Raw genomic sequence first — 12,083 nt, 5'->3', positions numbered from 1 at the left:
ATATATGAAATACAATGGAGTTTTAATCACTTTATAGCCATGGACATGAAGTAATTATACCACTGAACCTTATATATGTTGGAGAACATGTCTCTGGAAATGCAAAACATATAACAGTGGCATATTAAGGTTATACAAGATTTTAAAAACCCGCCTCTGAGAATGTCCATAACAGCTTTATTTTTAATAGTCCAAAACTGGAAACAATCCAAATTCCCATTAATAAGAGAATAGATAAATAAATTGTTGTATAATCATACAAGGAAAATCATAAGGCAATAAAAAAATAAACCTCTGAAACAAACACCAACCTGGATAGATGAGTATCACACACCTTATGTTGAGTGAAAGAAGCAGATACAAAGGCAAATATTTGTTTTGCTCATTGAGAGTTTAAGACTACTTGATGGTGATAAAAATCAGAATAGTGGTTAATTTGACAGAAAGGGGCAGGAAGAAAATTTCTCAGGTCATAAAAATATTTAATATCTTGATCTGGGTGGTAGTTGCATGGGTCTTTGCATATATAAAATTCACCAAGCTGTACACTTAAGATACGTGTTCTTTATATACTTTATGTATGCTCTACCTCAATAAAAAGAAAAGTGTGAAAATATGTGCTCAAAATGATCTCTTTTAATCTTGCTAGAAAATTTTATCTTATGATCTGATTAAATATGATGTGGAGAAAGATGAACCTGCCCGAGATGAAAATGGATATTGCATAAAAGTTCCTAAAGGTACGGTGAATTTTTGTTCAATTAGCCTGTCATTTTCTTACCTTGACTAAGTGACTAGTAAGAACTAGCCTATCGCTGCCAAAATGAACACCTGGTAAACTTCATCAGAGTGGGGGAAAGGACTTATTTTTGTACTCTCAGAAATAGTTACAGAAACTCCAAAAGATACTAATTTAACCACTACATGTAACATAATTATTGTTTGAAACCTAGCTTAACAACTTCTTGATTGTGAGGTAAGCATTTTGTGGGAAGGGATATGTAATTCTGGTTGCAAAACTATAGTTTTAGGGAGTCTCTACCTTTAAGCTTAAACTGCTGTTCATTTGTCTAATTTTGTGTGTAAATCATTATTCAGTACGAGGTTAGCATGTTAAAAATTACAAACATGTGGCCGTATAGAATAATGTACTGTGTGTATGGTGTATATCATGTATATGAATACACATTTACATGTGCAGCCAGCTTGCTGCTAATTAGGTGCACGGCATCAACTTATAAGGAAAAGGTTAAAAATAAAATTCACTGACAGCTAGCACATGAAATAACAATTTTTCTTCTGTCTTAGGTGAAGCTGGACTCCTGGTTTGCAAAATCACACAATTTACACCATTTGTTGGCTATGCTGGAGGAAAGACTCAAACGGAGAAGAAAAAACTGAGAGATGTCTTTAAGAAAGGAGACGTCTATTTTAACAGTGGAGATCTCTTGATGATCGACAATGATGATTTCATCTACTTTCACGACAGAGTTGGAGATACATTCCGGTTGGTTTCTCTGAATCATTGAGAAACATGCACAATTTGGCTTACTCTTAAATTGGAACCACATTCCACTTTGGTTATGGTTCTCTCTTAGTGTGTCAATTCGACCTCCGGTATTCCTACAAAAAAAGGAGCAAAATACAGGAGGGAGTGATCTACAATACGCAGATGAAAATGAGAGCCTAGCCCTGGCTGGTGTGACTCGGTGGATTGAGTGCCAGCCTGTGAACCAAGAGGTCACTTATTCGATTCCCAGTCGGGGCACACACCTGGGTTGTGAACCAGGTCCCCAGTAGGGGGTGTGTGAGAGGCAACCACACATTGATGTTTCTCTCTCCCTTCCCCTCTCTCTAAGAATAAAATAAACAAAATCTTTTTTAAAAAGAAAAGAAAAGAAAAAGAAAATGAGAGCCTAAATAGCTTAGTCTGTCTGATTCTTCCATTATGACTGGCCACTCTTAGGAGAGCCGGGGATTTTCAGTTTTCAATTATGGGGCTTTTCTTCAGATAAAGATCGAATGCGAATTAAGGTGGAGCTGACTTAGCTGAAGAGAAGATATGGGGTTCCAAACCCCACCTGCTCCCTCCCTCACACTCTCCATCCCCAACCAGGTTGTTTCCCTCTGTACACACAGGTCAGCCCAGCCATTGGAAAGTCATGGTAATAAACCGTGAGACTAATTCGCAAGAGCAGCACAGTCTTGCAGCCTCATAACACTTCTGTTTCATCAGCTTCCTTCCTGCATGAACTCCCCGAGGCCAGGCCCCAGCTCCTAACACAGTGCCTGAAACACATAATTATTTTTTGCATGAATTAATGAGGAAGAGAGAAAAGTTATCTGGCTGTAGGAGGAAGGGTGGGATAGGAATGAGGAGAACTGAGCTCCCAGGCTCACCTCTGCCCCTGACCTTCTGTGTTAGCAAGGCAGGCAACCTTTCTTGACCTCAGTTTCTTCACCCATGAAATGCGGGTTTCCGTGATCCTCAGGGTTCCTTCCATCTTTATTATTCCATGACTCAGGACCCCTCGTATTATCTTATGCCACACTCATGTTACTGAAAAAATAGTTCTGAGAGATCTAAAGAATTTTTTAAATGTAAAACATAACTTCATGAAGTGAAAAATAACACATGCTTGGGCACTAACATTGCAGCCTCCCTGCAAATAAAGTTTATTTTTTCTTATTAAAAGTTTCTCATTGCCATGAGACCCTGAAATACAAGTATGAAATTTTATTAAATGGAAATTCACTAACTGAGTTAAATAGCAACCAGTTAGTGAATGAGGTAAGTGAGAGACTTAAATACAGCAAAAAGTCATTGAGGGTTTATTTTTGATTTCCTGTGTCTTTCTTAGACCAAGTTTGTATTTTAACATTAGAAGAGCATCATTCTGTGCACTGTGTTTCATGTGACTGGACTGAAACTTCACATCTTATTATTGAGGTCTATGCCTTTGCCTTCTGTTCCCCAAGTAGGATGCCTTTCCCTTGACGAAGTCAGGGAGCCTGGGGGCCAATGTGGGGGCCAATATAGAGGTCAGCCACCCCACAGAGGTCTAGAGGGAGCCGCCTGTTCCCTGTCATGGCAGTCCTGGACCGGAGGCCACCAGTGACCTCTGCTAACCTTGCCTTTTCTCCCAGGTGGAAAGGGGAAAACGTGGCCACCACTGAAGTCGCTGACGTACTAGGACTGATTGATTTCATCCAAGAAGTGAATGTTTACGGAGTGTCTGTGCCAGGTATGCACAAAATACTAAAAATCTATGCCTAAATCCATACTGTAACCAAATATAATTTTAACTCCAGGGCAGAGTATGTCATAGCTTTCTCCTGACAGCTGGAGAATCAAACAACTCTTCCAGCCACTTGGGAATAAGGGGCTTATATCTGGTGTATGTCCTTTTATAAATGAGCCAAGTCAATACACCTGAATCTGGCCTCCCTCTGTGGTTCAGCCCCGCAGCTGGGCTCTCAGGGAGGCCAAGTCTCTCCAGGGCACGAGGTCCCATGCTGCGTTTGGCACTCCCCAGGAAAAGATGCGTCATGCTGGGTAGCTGGGAAATAGTACGCGAGACACAAATAAGAGCAAGTGCAGTTGCTAAGAGAAAGAATTGGGAAGGAGCTGATTTTGTCCAGACTCTTCTTTTAAAGCAAGTCCCTCCCGAGCGCACCTGGCTGAGTTGCAGAACCACAACACAGAGTGGTGTTGCCAAGCCTCCTCCTGCAGGTCCGCTTCTGCCAGACCTGGGAGGGCCCAGGTCTGGTTCTGGGTCCTGGCCCCAGTACCTGCTGGCTGTTCGACTTCGGGCAGATCACTAAAATTAGGGGTAATACCAGTCCTATAGTTAAGATTATCACGAGAAGTAATTCACTTCAATTACATAAATAGTAAAAACATATTTACCAGATACGTATGGACCGGGGGTTGTCATAAGAGGAAATCACTTTAATTATAGTTATTAGGAAGGATTGAAACCTCCAAAGCACTGTCCAAATATAAGATCCTAGGGGTGTTGGTATTCCCCCAGAACTCAGTATTTGGTATTCCCACCTCTATTCAAAACGGGAAGTCCCAAAGTCCTTCTTTCCTGAGCTGTGATGGTTTCACATCACCTTGTGCTGTCCTTTTTTTTCTTTTTTTTTTCCCAAAGAACATTCAGTTCTTTCTCTTACCTGTTCCTCTCCAACCTCGTGGGAGTGACACGATGGGAAGTGTAGCCCCGCTGGGGTGGCAGAGTGTGAGGGCTGCGCATGCGTCTCGTGGGGCGCCTCAGGCTGCATCGACACAAGCATGCTTGTCAGCCATCCCCCACCCACGCTGGGCTCTCACGGGCCCTACCCGGAGTGTTGCACACACTTTTAAATGCTGGATTTTAAAATGCTAACAACACAAAAAAATGTGTAGGAGAAGGTGAGAGGATCTGGGATATAACCTGAAAAGACCTAACCCAGTGCACTTCAGAATGGATCCACGAACCAGCAATATCATCATCCTCACCTGGGAGCTTGTCAAAAACGCGACTTCTCAGGCCCACCCCAGACCTACTGAATCCGACTTTCTGGCGTGGGGCCCAGGGGGCTGTGTTTTAACAAGTCCTTTAAGTAATTCTTAAAAAACTGAAGTCAGATTAGGGGGTGATGAAAATATTCTAGAACTAGATACTAGTGATAGTGGAACAACATTGTGAACTCAGTAACTGCCACCAAATTGTACGCTTTAAAATCGTTAAAATAATTAAGTGTATGTTTCACCACAGTTAAAAAACAACAACAACAACAACAACACTAAAGCCTTGAGAAGCACTGAGGCCTATTGGTTTCAAAAATCTTGGCAATACTTAGAATCATCTGGGAAACTTTTTAAAGCCCATATCTAATGGATCAGAATCTCTAGGATTTGGGATTCAGAATCTTCATGTTTTTTCTAAATTCCCAAGTCAGTCTAATAACCAGTAAGATTTGGGAGCCGCTGATAAAGGACAAAGAAGAGGGAGCTGGTGGTTTCAAAAAACTGGAGACAGTCAGTTAAAACAAGGAGCCGGTGTGTTCATGTTGCTCCAACGTGCAGAATGAACACCAGTGGGCTGAAATGACCAAGAAGCAGATTTTAACCTGAGAACTCTACTGTAACCAGAGGAACCAACAATAGAACGGCCTGGGGTAGGGAATGTTCCACCAGCTGGAGTGTGTAAAGAGGCAGGATGGCCACCAGGGATCCTATGGGAATTCTTCCAGCAGTGAAAAATTAGAGATGAACTTTAGGGATCACAGACTCTGAAGTCTCCCCCAACTTTCCAGTTTTGTGCTCTTCACATAGGCCTTCACAGATCTCAACTTTGGACCAGGAGAGAACTAATAGGTTGGGCCTTCGAATGGAGTTAACCTTTTCTAAGTGTCAGAACTGTCCAACTATTCTCCGGAACTGTTATTATCAATAGAACTTTCTGCAGCAATGGAAGTGTTCTATATCCGCACTGTCTAACATAGTATCCAGAGCCACCATGTGAGCAACTGAAACGTGGCTAATGCAACTAAGAAATTGAATTTTTCATTTCGATTATAATTAATTTTAACAGCCACATGTGACCCGTGGCTACCAGAGTAGACAGTGCAGTACTAAGGAAGGCCTGCCTAGAACTGCTGCAGACTGAAACCTTCCTCCTGGAACTGAACTAGCCCAAAACCAACCTCCGTGAGTCGGGGCAGGGGCCTGAAACCCAACAGGCTCGTTCACTTCCTGGTGAATGCCGGAGCAAGAGACAGGGAGCCAGTCGACACTGGAGACCTCTATTGCCTCAGCTTCTACCTTAATTCTAAAAGGAAATTATTGGAGACATTTGAGATTCCTGAGATACGTGCCTGCGAGAGAGCTACCAGGGACCCCTAGAGAAAGAGGGTCCAGTGCCCTGCCTCCCTCAGATAAGAGGAGGGTAAAATGAGGATGCATTTTCCCGTCTTTTCATTTTTCCTCTTGTTTTTTCTGCCTTCTTCGGAGCTGTAGGTAAACACACAATCACCATGGGAGAGATTTTGAAGGCTGGGGCCCAGGTGAGAAGGGCAGCTTCTTCCTCCTCTCTGATTACATCTAAGTAGTTCAGGGAAACGGACCTGGGCTCCCACTAGGGCTTCTGGGTCGGGGAGAAGATAGATTAGTACGTAATTACCACTGTCCTCACAAGAAAACAATGGTAATTGTTCTAAACACTTCTCCATTTACTGCCCTGCCTGATAGGAAAGAAAGAGCTGTTAGGATCTGTTTTCTCTGTGGACAACTCAACCTCTGGCATCAGTGGAAGGGCACCAAACAGCTCGTCCCTGCGCCTTGCCGTCACCTCCTGTTCACAGCTTCTCTAAAATGCAGAACGGCAAAGCTAGTAGAAAAATTGATTGAACACGGAAGTCTCAGAGGTGGTGTTCGTGCCTAGAAGCACTAGAGAGCTGACACTGCAATCTAAAGAACACCCTGAGCTCAGTGATTCCTGAGTGAAGAAGGAATTCTCACTGGAGTCAAAACAAAAATCCCTTTAGCCACCAGTTTGACCCTTTTCCCACTCAAGTGTCCAGCTAGGCTGCTAAGAAGGATGATGATTATAAGCACGGCATCTAGAGCCATACTGCCTCAGTTCAGTTTCTGACCCTGCCTAGTATTTGCTGTGAACTTGAACAAGCCTCTCAATGTCTTTATGCCTCTGTTTCTTTGTCTATAAATGGAGATAACATTTGAACTTTTTTATAGTTGTCGCGTGGGTTAAATGAGATAGTCCATAAGGCCTGGCATATAATAAAGAGTTAATCAATGTATAGCTTCTAGTAGTAGTAGTAGTAGTAGTAGTAGTACTTTCACTTCAGAATAACTTTAACATAAGTTTGAAATAAAAATTCCAACAATCCAAAAGAAACTTATGCCATGTTGCCTCAGTCCACTGCTCTTTGAAACAGAAAAGCATTGTAAATAAAATAGCTACAACACAGCTAATATTTTTTTCACTGTATTTCTAGGTCACGAGGGTCGAATTGGCATGGCTTCAATCAAGATGAAGAAAGGCTATGAATTTGATGGACAAAAAATCTTTAAGCACATTACCAATTACCTGCCCAGTTATGCAAGACCCCGGTTTCTAAGGATACAGGTGAAGCCTCTTGTTATCAAGTTCAATTATCTTCTCTTATGGAGACCCCTGTCTCTTAGGCAACAACTCCCTTTTTGGTGATCATGGTGACCACATTGGCTAAATTCTCACCCTTTCCAGGAAACTCAGTAAGAAAGCAGAAACATCAGAAAAATACAACTAGCAGAAACCAAACCCTAATCCATTTCTCCCTAAAATTGACAGGCCAATTCATTCAGCAACAGTATTAGCAAATAACTCACAGAGTTTTTGTTTGAGGATATGCGACAGACGCTTAGAAATGCTCAACCCTCCTATTTGTTGTTTTCAGTTTTAAAGAATGAAAAAAAAAGTCTGAAGCCCTGCACCTTTCTATAGTGTGAAGTTTAATTGGGCATCATTAGCCAGTTGGCACTACCAAAGGTTTAGCTAGCAACACTGGAGGGATTTTTTTCTCTTTCTCAAACATTAACCCCTTGGTTAGTTTAACACTCACTTTTGACTTGGAGCTCTATGATGCTGAGAAGTTGAGAAGTGTTAGATTACCAGACATTGCTGCAGCTATAAAATTATGTTGATGTTCATAAAGCAGTGGCATTTGCTTTACAATGAAATTGTTGAGAGACATGCAAATTGAAATATCCACAGATCATCACCTATTAATTGAAGAAAATAGAAATTGTAAAGCTGATCTTCAGGCTTTAAGGGACTGGAAAATACCTCATGGTCATGGCCCCCTAGTGGAGCTTTGGAAAACAGGATGTATCCATATCAGAAAACTTGCATTCACAGCTCTCAAGAGCCAGAGATGTCAACCCCATTGCCCCACCTCCACCCCTTCCCCTGCACCCTAATCTGTTTGCAAAACACTGCAGCAATGTGAATTGTTTGATGTTTTTTCAGGACACCATTGAAGTCACGGGAACTTTTAAACACCTCAAAGCAAAGCTCGTGGAGGAGGGCTTTAACCCTGCAGTCGTCAAAGATGCTTTGTATTTCTTGGATGACAAAGCACAGATGTATGTGCCTATAACTGAGGACATTTACAATGCCATAAAGGCTGAAACTCTGAAACTCTGAATGTTCTCTGGATGATAACTCATATTTCCCGAAAGAAACTGAGTGGATCCAGTACAGCCACCTGATAGAATCCAACTATAATTCAATTGAAGATTGTGAGGTGCATTTTTATGCATACCAATAAGAGGAGACTTTTCTAAATTACACCTGAACCTTTGCAAGTGAAAAGATTTAGAGATGATTATTCTTTATTGTGCACCTGCTGTTTGAATTTGCAAACTAAGTTTGGTAGAAGGAGGGCATTGTTTTGTTCAATATGTAATAAAATAGATGAATTCCAGCATATGAAATGGCACTCTCTGTCCTTTATTCTAAATGCAAACCCTAAGCCTGGCAGTCTCATTGGTAACTTTTCACAGGTGCCTCACTCATAGTGATAATGGCACTCTAGGGAATTAATGGCAAGGAGTTGGAAGGGAAGGGGAAGTATCACCAAGAACAGGCCCAGTGGGAATTGAGCTCCAGTATAAGACCAGCTCTCGCCACCAAACAGCATCCTGGCCACTGTCTAAAACAACATTATCCAGATGAGAATGTCACCTACAGTTCTAAAAGAAGACTAAGCAGTATCATCAGTATTCTACGCACAAAAGGTGTTCAGTAGATATTGTTTAGTTACATCAAGGGTGGCACACTCAAGTGTCTTCAGGATTCACACTGGTAATGAGGTTGAAAGAAGCAAGCCATGGACAGCATGGAAGCAACTGGAGGACAGCCCCTATTCAGTTGGCTGATTACCACCATGTGGGAATATAAGTCAGGCACTTCTGGGATATTTTTTTTTTTTTTAATTTTTAGAAAGCAAAGGAGATAGAAAGAGAGAGAGAGTAACATCGATGTGTGAGAGAAACATCAATTGGTTGCCTCTCACATGCCCTCAACCAGGGACCTGGCCCGAAACCCAGGTTTGTGCCCTGACTAGGAATTGAGCCAATGACCTTTGGCTTTTCAGAATGATGCCCAACTCACTGGCCCACACCAGTCAAGGCAAGAAAACATGTTCTTTCACTAGAGCTTGTCCTCGATCACTGACGCATCATGGTCACTAAATCCACATCCAGGAAGTGTAATTCAAGTTCATCCCAGCCCCCCTAAAAGAAGTGAGGTTTCCTTCCCTAGAAGACATTCTCATGTGAGTGGGAGCTGACAAGGAGCCCCATTTCACCACCAATTTAGTCCCCATAAGAGCCCAAGCAAACACATCTAGGGATCTTCTGGGGACAAGAGAGGTGGCCACCCCTTGCCCCCAACACAGTACTAGAAATATTTTTTAAATTCGGTCTACTCTCTTAGGTGGCTCCTAAGAAGACTCGTGACCAGAATCTCTGCCCTTGCTCATTGTGCCCAACAATAAACACTTCCTGAGCACTTAAAATGCATAAGGAACTTGAGGACGGCCTAAGAGGCTGGATATCGCTGGGTCTTTGTGAACAATTTAGACCAATGGTTGCTTGTGAGTCAGCACTTGGGAATTTTTGAAAGATTCTAAGTATCTCTGCCTTTGCTTTGTTGATCCACCAGTGAGAATTTGAACCCAAATGATGGGAAACAGCATGACCTTTGTTTTGGACAGTATCACATTGTGTAATTGTACTATTATACTTGGAATCCTGCTAAAGTAAACCCAGCTGTAAGAGGTTATCATCATTCTTTGTCACAAAGGGCATCATTTTGAATGAAAGGTCGCAGCACTTACACCTTTTGGACAGAACATAGTGTTCCAGTGTCCAGAGCCTGCTGGGGCCTGACCATCTTTGACACTTTTAGACTTTCCAGGCAGACACTCCCCTCCCCAGCCCCATGGCTCCCTCAGCCTCCCACTTCCGCAAACCTTGGTAATGCTGGCCAGGTATTGTGACAGATAGAGGCGCCAGCACAATATCCTCAATACCTCAGTATGCATGTGTGTACACAAAATTCAGTCATTCCCTGTTTCAGAAAATCAACTGTAAAGACTGATTTTTCTCTTTTAAAGGGGTTAGAAATTGTGCCCATAGAAATATCTGCACAATTTAAAAGTACAAATGGCCCTGGCAGGTGGCTCAGTTGGTTAGAGCGTTGTCCCATACACCAAAAGGTTGCAGGCTCGATGTCTAGTCAGGGCACATGCCTAGGCTGCGGGTTCATTCCCCGGTTGGGGTGCATATGAGAGGCAACCAATTGATGTTTCTCTCTCACATCGATCTTTCTTTCTCTCACATGCTTTCTCTCTCTCTTCCCCTCTCTCCCCCCCATTCCTTCCCACTCCCCTCTCTAAACTCAATAAACATATCTTCAGGTGAGAATTAAAAAATAAAATAAAATAAAAGTACAAAAATGGATATTTTTAAAACATAAGCTGATATCCATGTAAGTCATTCAACAGGTCTCTGGATTCAAATGTATTGTTTGGAAACATGTAATCAGGGCATAGATAGGATGTTACAGGCACCAAAATAATTTGAGGATAAAACTAGGAAATGTCAGCATATGAAATGGAAGCTAATGAGAATCAGTATAAAATGGGTAAGATTAATGAAGTGCAGTGGCCCACCCCAAGAGATGATTTGTTGATGTGTTGCTGGTTTGTATATCCACTCTATACTTGATCTTAGCCAAAATGCCAAGGAGTGATCCTACATCCACTCTACAAGCATTTAGTGGGTGCCTGTTACAGAGCAAGAGATGAGCTCAGCAGTAGTGTGATGATGTTTTCCAAGCCTCTATCTAGGAAGTCAGAGTCTAGACAAACCTCTTTATTTGATAAAGGATAAAAACTGACACCTGACAATTTCAGTACATGCCAAAAGTCACACGGCTCACTGGCATCACTAAGCTTTCACCTAACGCTTAAGGAAGAAATGTATCTTCACAGACTAGTGGTTCTCAGTGTGTGGTCCCGGACCAGTGGCAGCACCACCTGGAAAATTGTTACGCATGCAAATTATCAAGCCATGCCCCAGACCCACTGAGGACTGGCCCAGCAACCTGTATTTTAACAACCACCGCCCCCCCCGCCGCCCCCGCCCAGTGATTCTGATGCAGGCTTAATCTGAGAACCCCCGGCTTAGAGCAGAGCTTCTCAAGCTTTAAATGTGCAGAAGAAGCAACTGCAGATGCCAAAGCTCACGGTCCACACACCCCTCTTTGACTAGCAAGGGACCCTAACTCAGTGGTTCCCAAACACTGCTGAACATTAGAATTATTCGAGGAGCTATCAAAAATCCAAAGCCCAGGCCCACCCCATACCAATTAGATAAGTTTTTGTAAGAGTGAGAGCCAGACATCAGTTTGATATTTTTTTAATTTTTTTAATCCTCACTTGAGGACAGTCTTATTGATTTTCAGAAGAGGAAGAGGGAGGGAGAAAAACATTGATTTGAGAGAGAAACTGTGATAGGTTGCCTCTCACGCATCTCGACTGGGGACCAAGCCAGCAATCAAGGCATGTGCACTGACTGGGAATCGAACCCACAGTCTTTTGGTTTACAGGATGACACTCCAATCAACTGAGCCACACTGGCCAAGGCCAGGCAGCCATCATAATTTTTTAAAAGACTTCGAGCCCCGGCTGGTGTGGCTCAGTGGATTGAGTGCCGGCCTGCGAACCAAAGAGTCACTGGTTCAATTCCCAGTTGGGGCATATGCCTGGGTTGTGGGCCAGATCCCCAGTAGGGGGTATGTGAGAGGCAACCACACATTGATGTTTCTCTCCCTCTCTCTCTCTCTCTCCATCCCTTCCCCTTTAAAAATAACAAAATATTTTTAAAAAATAAAAAAAGACCTCAGGGTGATGCCAGTATGTAGCAAAGTTTAGGGACCACTGATAGAGAACGAGGATGAACATGAAACATTATGCTCTTGACAAAGATTCACTCCTTGACCAAATTCAATGTCAGGCTCCTCAAA

General features: G+C 42.6%; 1 protein-coding gene across 1 annotated transcript in view; it reads left to right on the top strand.

The window, feature by feature from the left end:
- Nucleotides 1-8,301, top strand: part of SLC27A2 (solute carrier family 27 member 2) — a 61,692-nt gene extending 53,391 nt beyond the window's left edge. Inside the window, exons 6-10 of the mRNA XM_054565442.1 lie at nucleotides 650-740; nucleotides 1,309-1,507; nucleotides 3,148-3,245; nucleotides 7,006-7,136; nucleotides 8,019-8,301. Coding sequence (XP_054421417.1) covers nucleotides 650-740; nucleotides 1,309-1,507; nucleotides 3,148-3,245; nucleotides 7,006-7,136; nucleotides 8,019-8,195 — 696 coding nt within the window. The 3' untranslated portion in view covers nucleotides 8,196-8,301. The remainder of the gene's footprint in view (nucleotides 1-649; nucleotides 741-1,308; nucleotides 1,508-3,147; nucleotides 3,246-7,005; nucleotides 7,137-8,018) is intronic.
- The last annotated feature ends 3,782 nt before the right edge of the window (nucleotides 8,302-12,083 follow it).

Source organism: Pteronotus mesoamericanus, unplaced genomic scaffold (genome assembly GCF_021234165.1).
Source record: "Pteronotus mesoamericanus isolate MK-2021 breed Mesoamerican mustached bat unplaced genomic scaffold, CSHL_Meso_final contig_164, whole genome shotgun sequence".
NCBI classification, from domain to species: Eukaryota; Metazoa; Chordata; class Mammalia; order Chiroptera; family Mormoopidae; genus Pteronotus; species Pteronotus mesoamericanus.
This window is presented reverse-complemented; position numbering and strand designations above follow the sequence as displayed.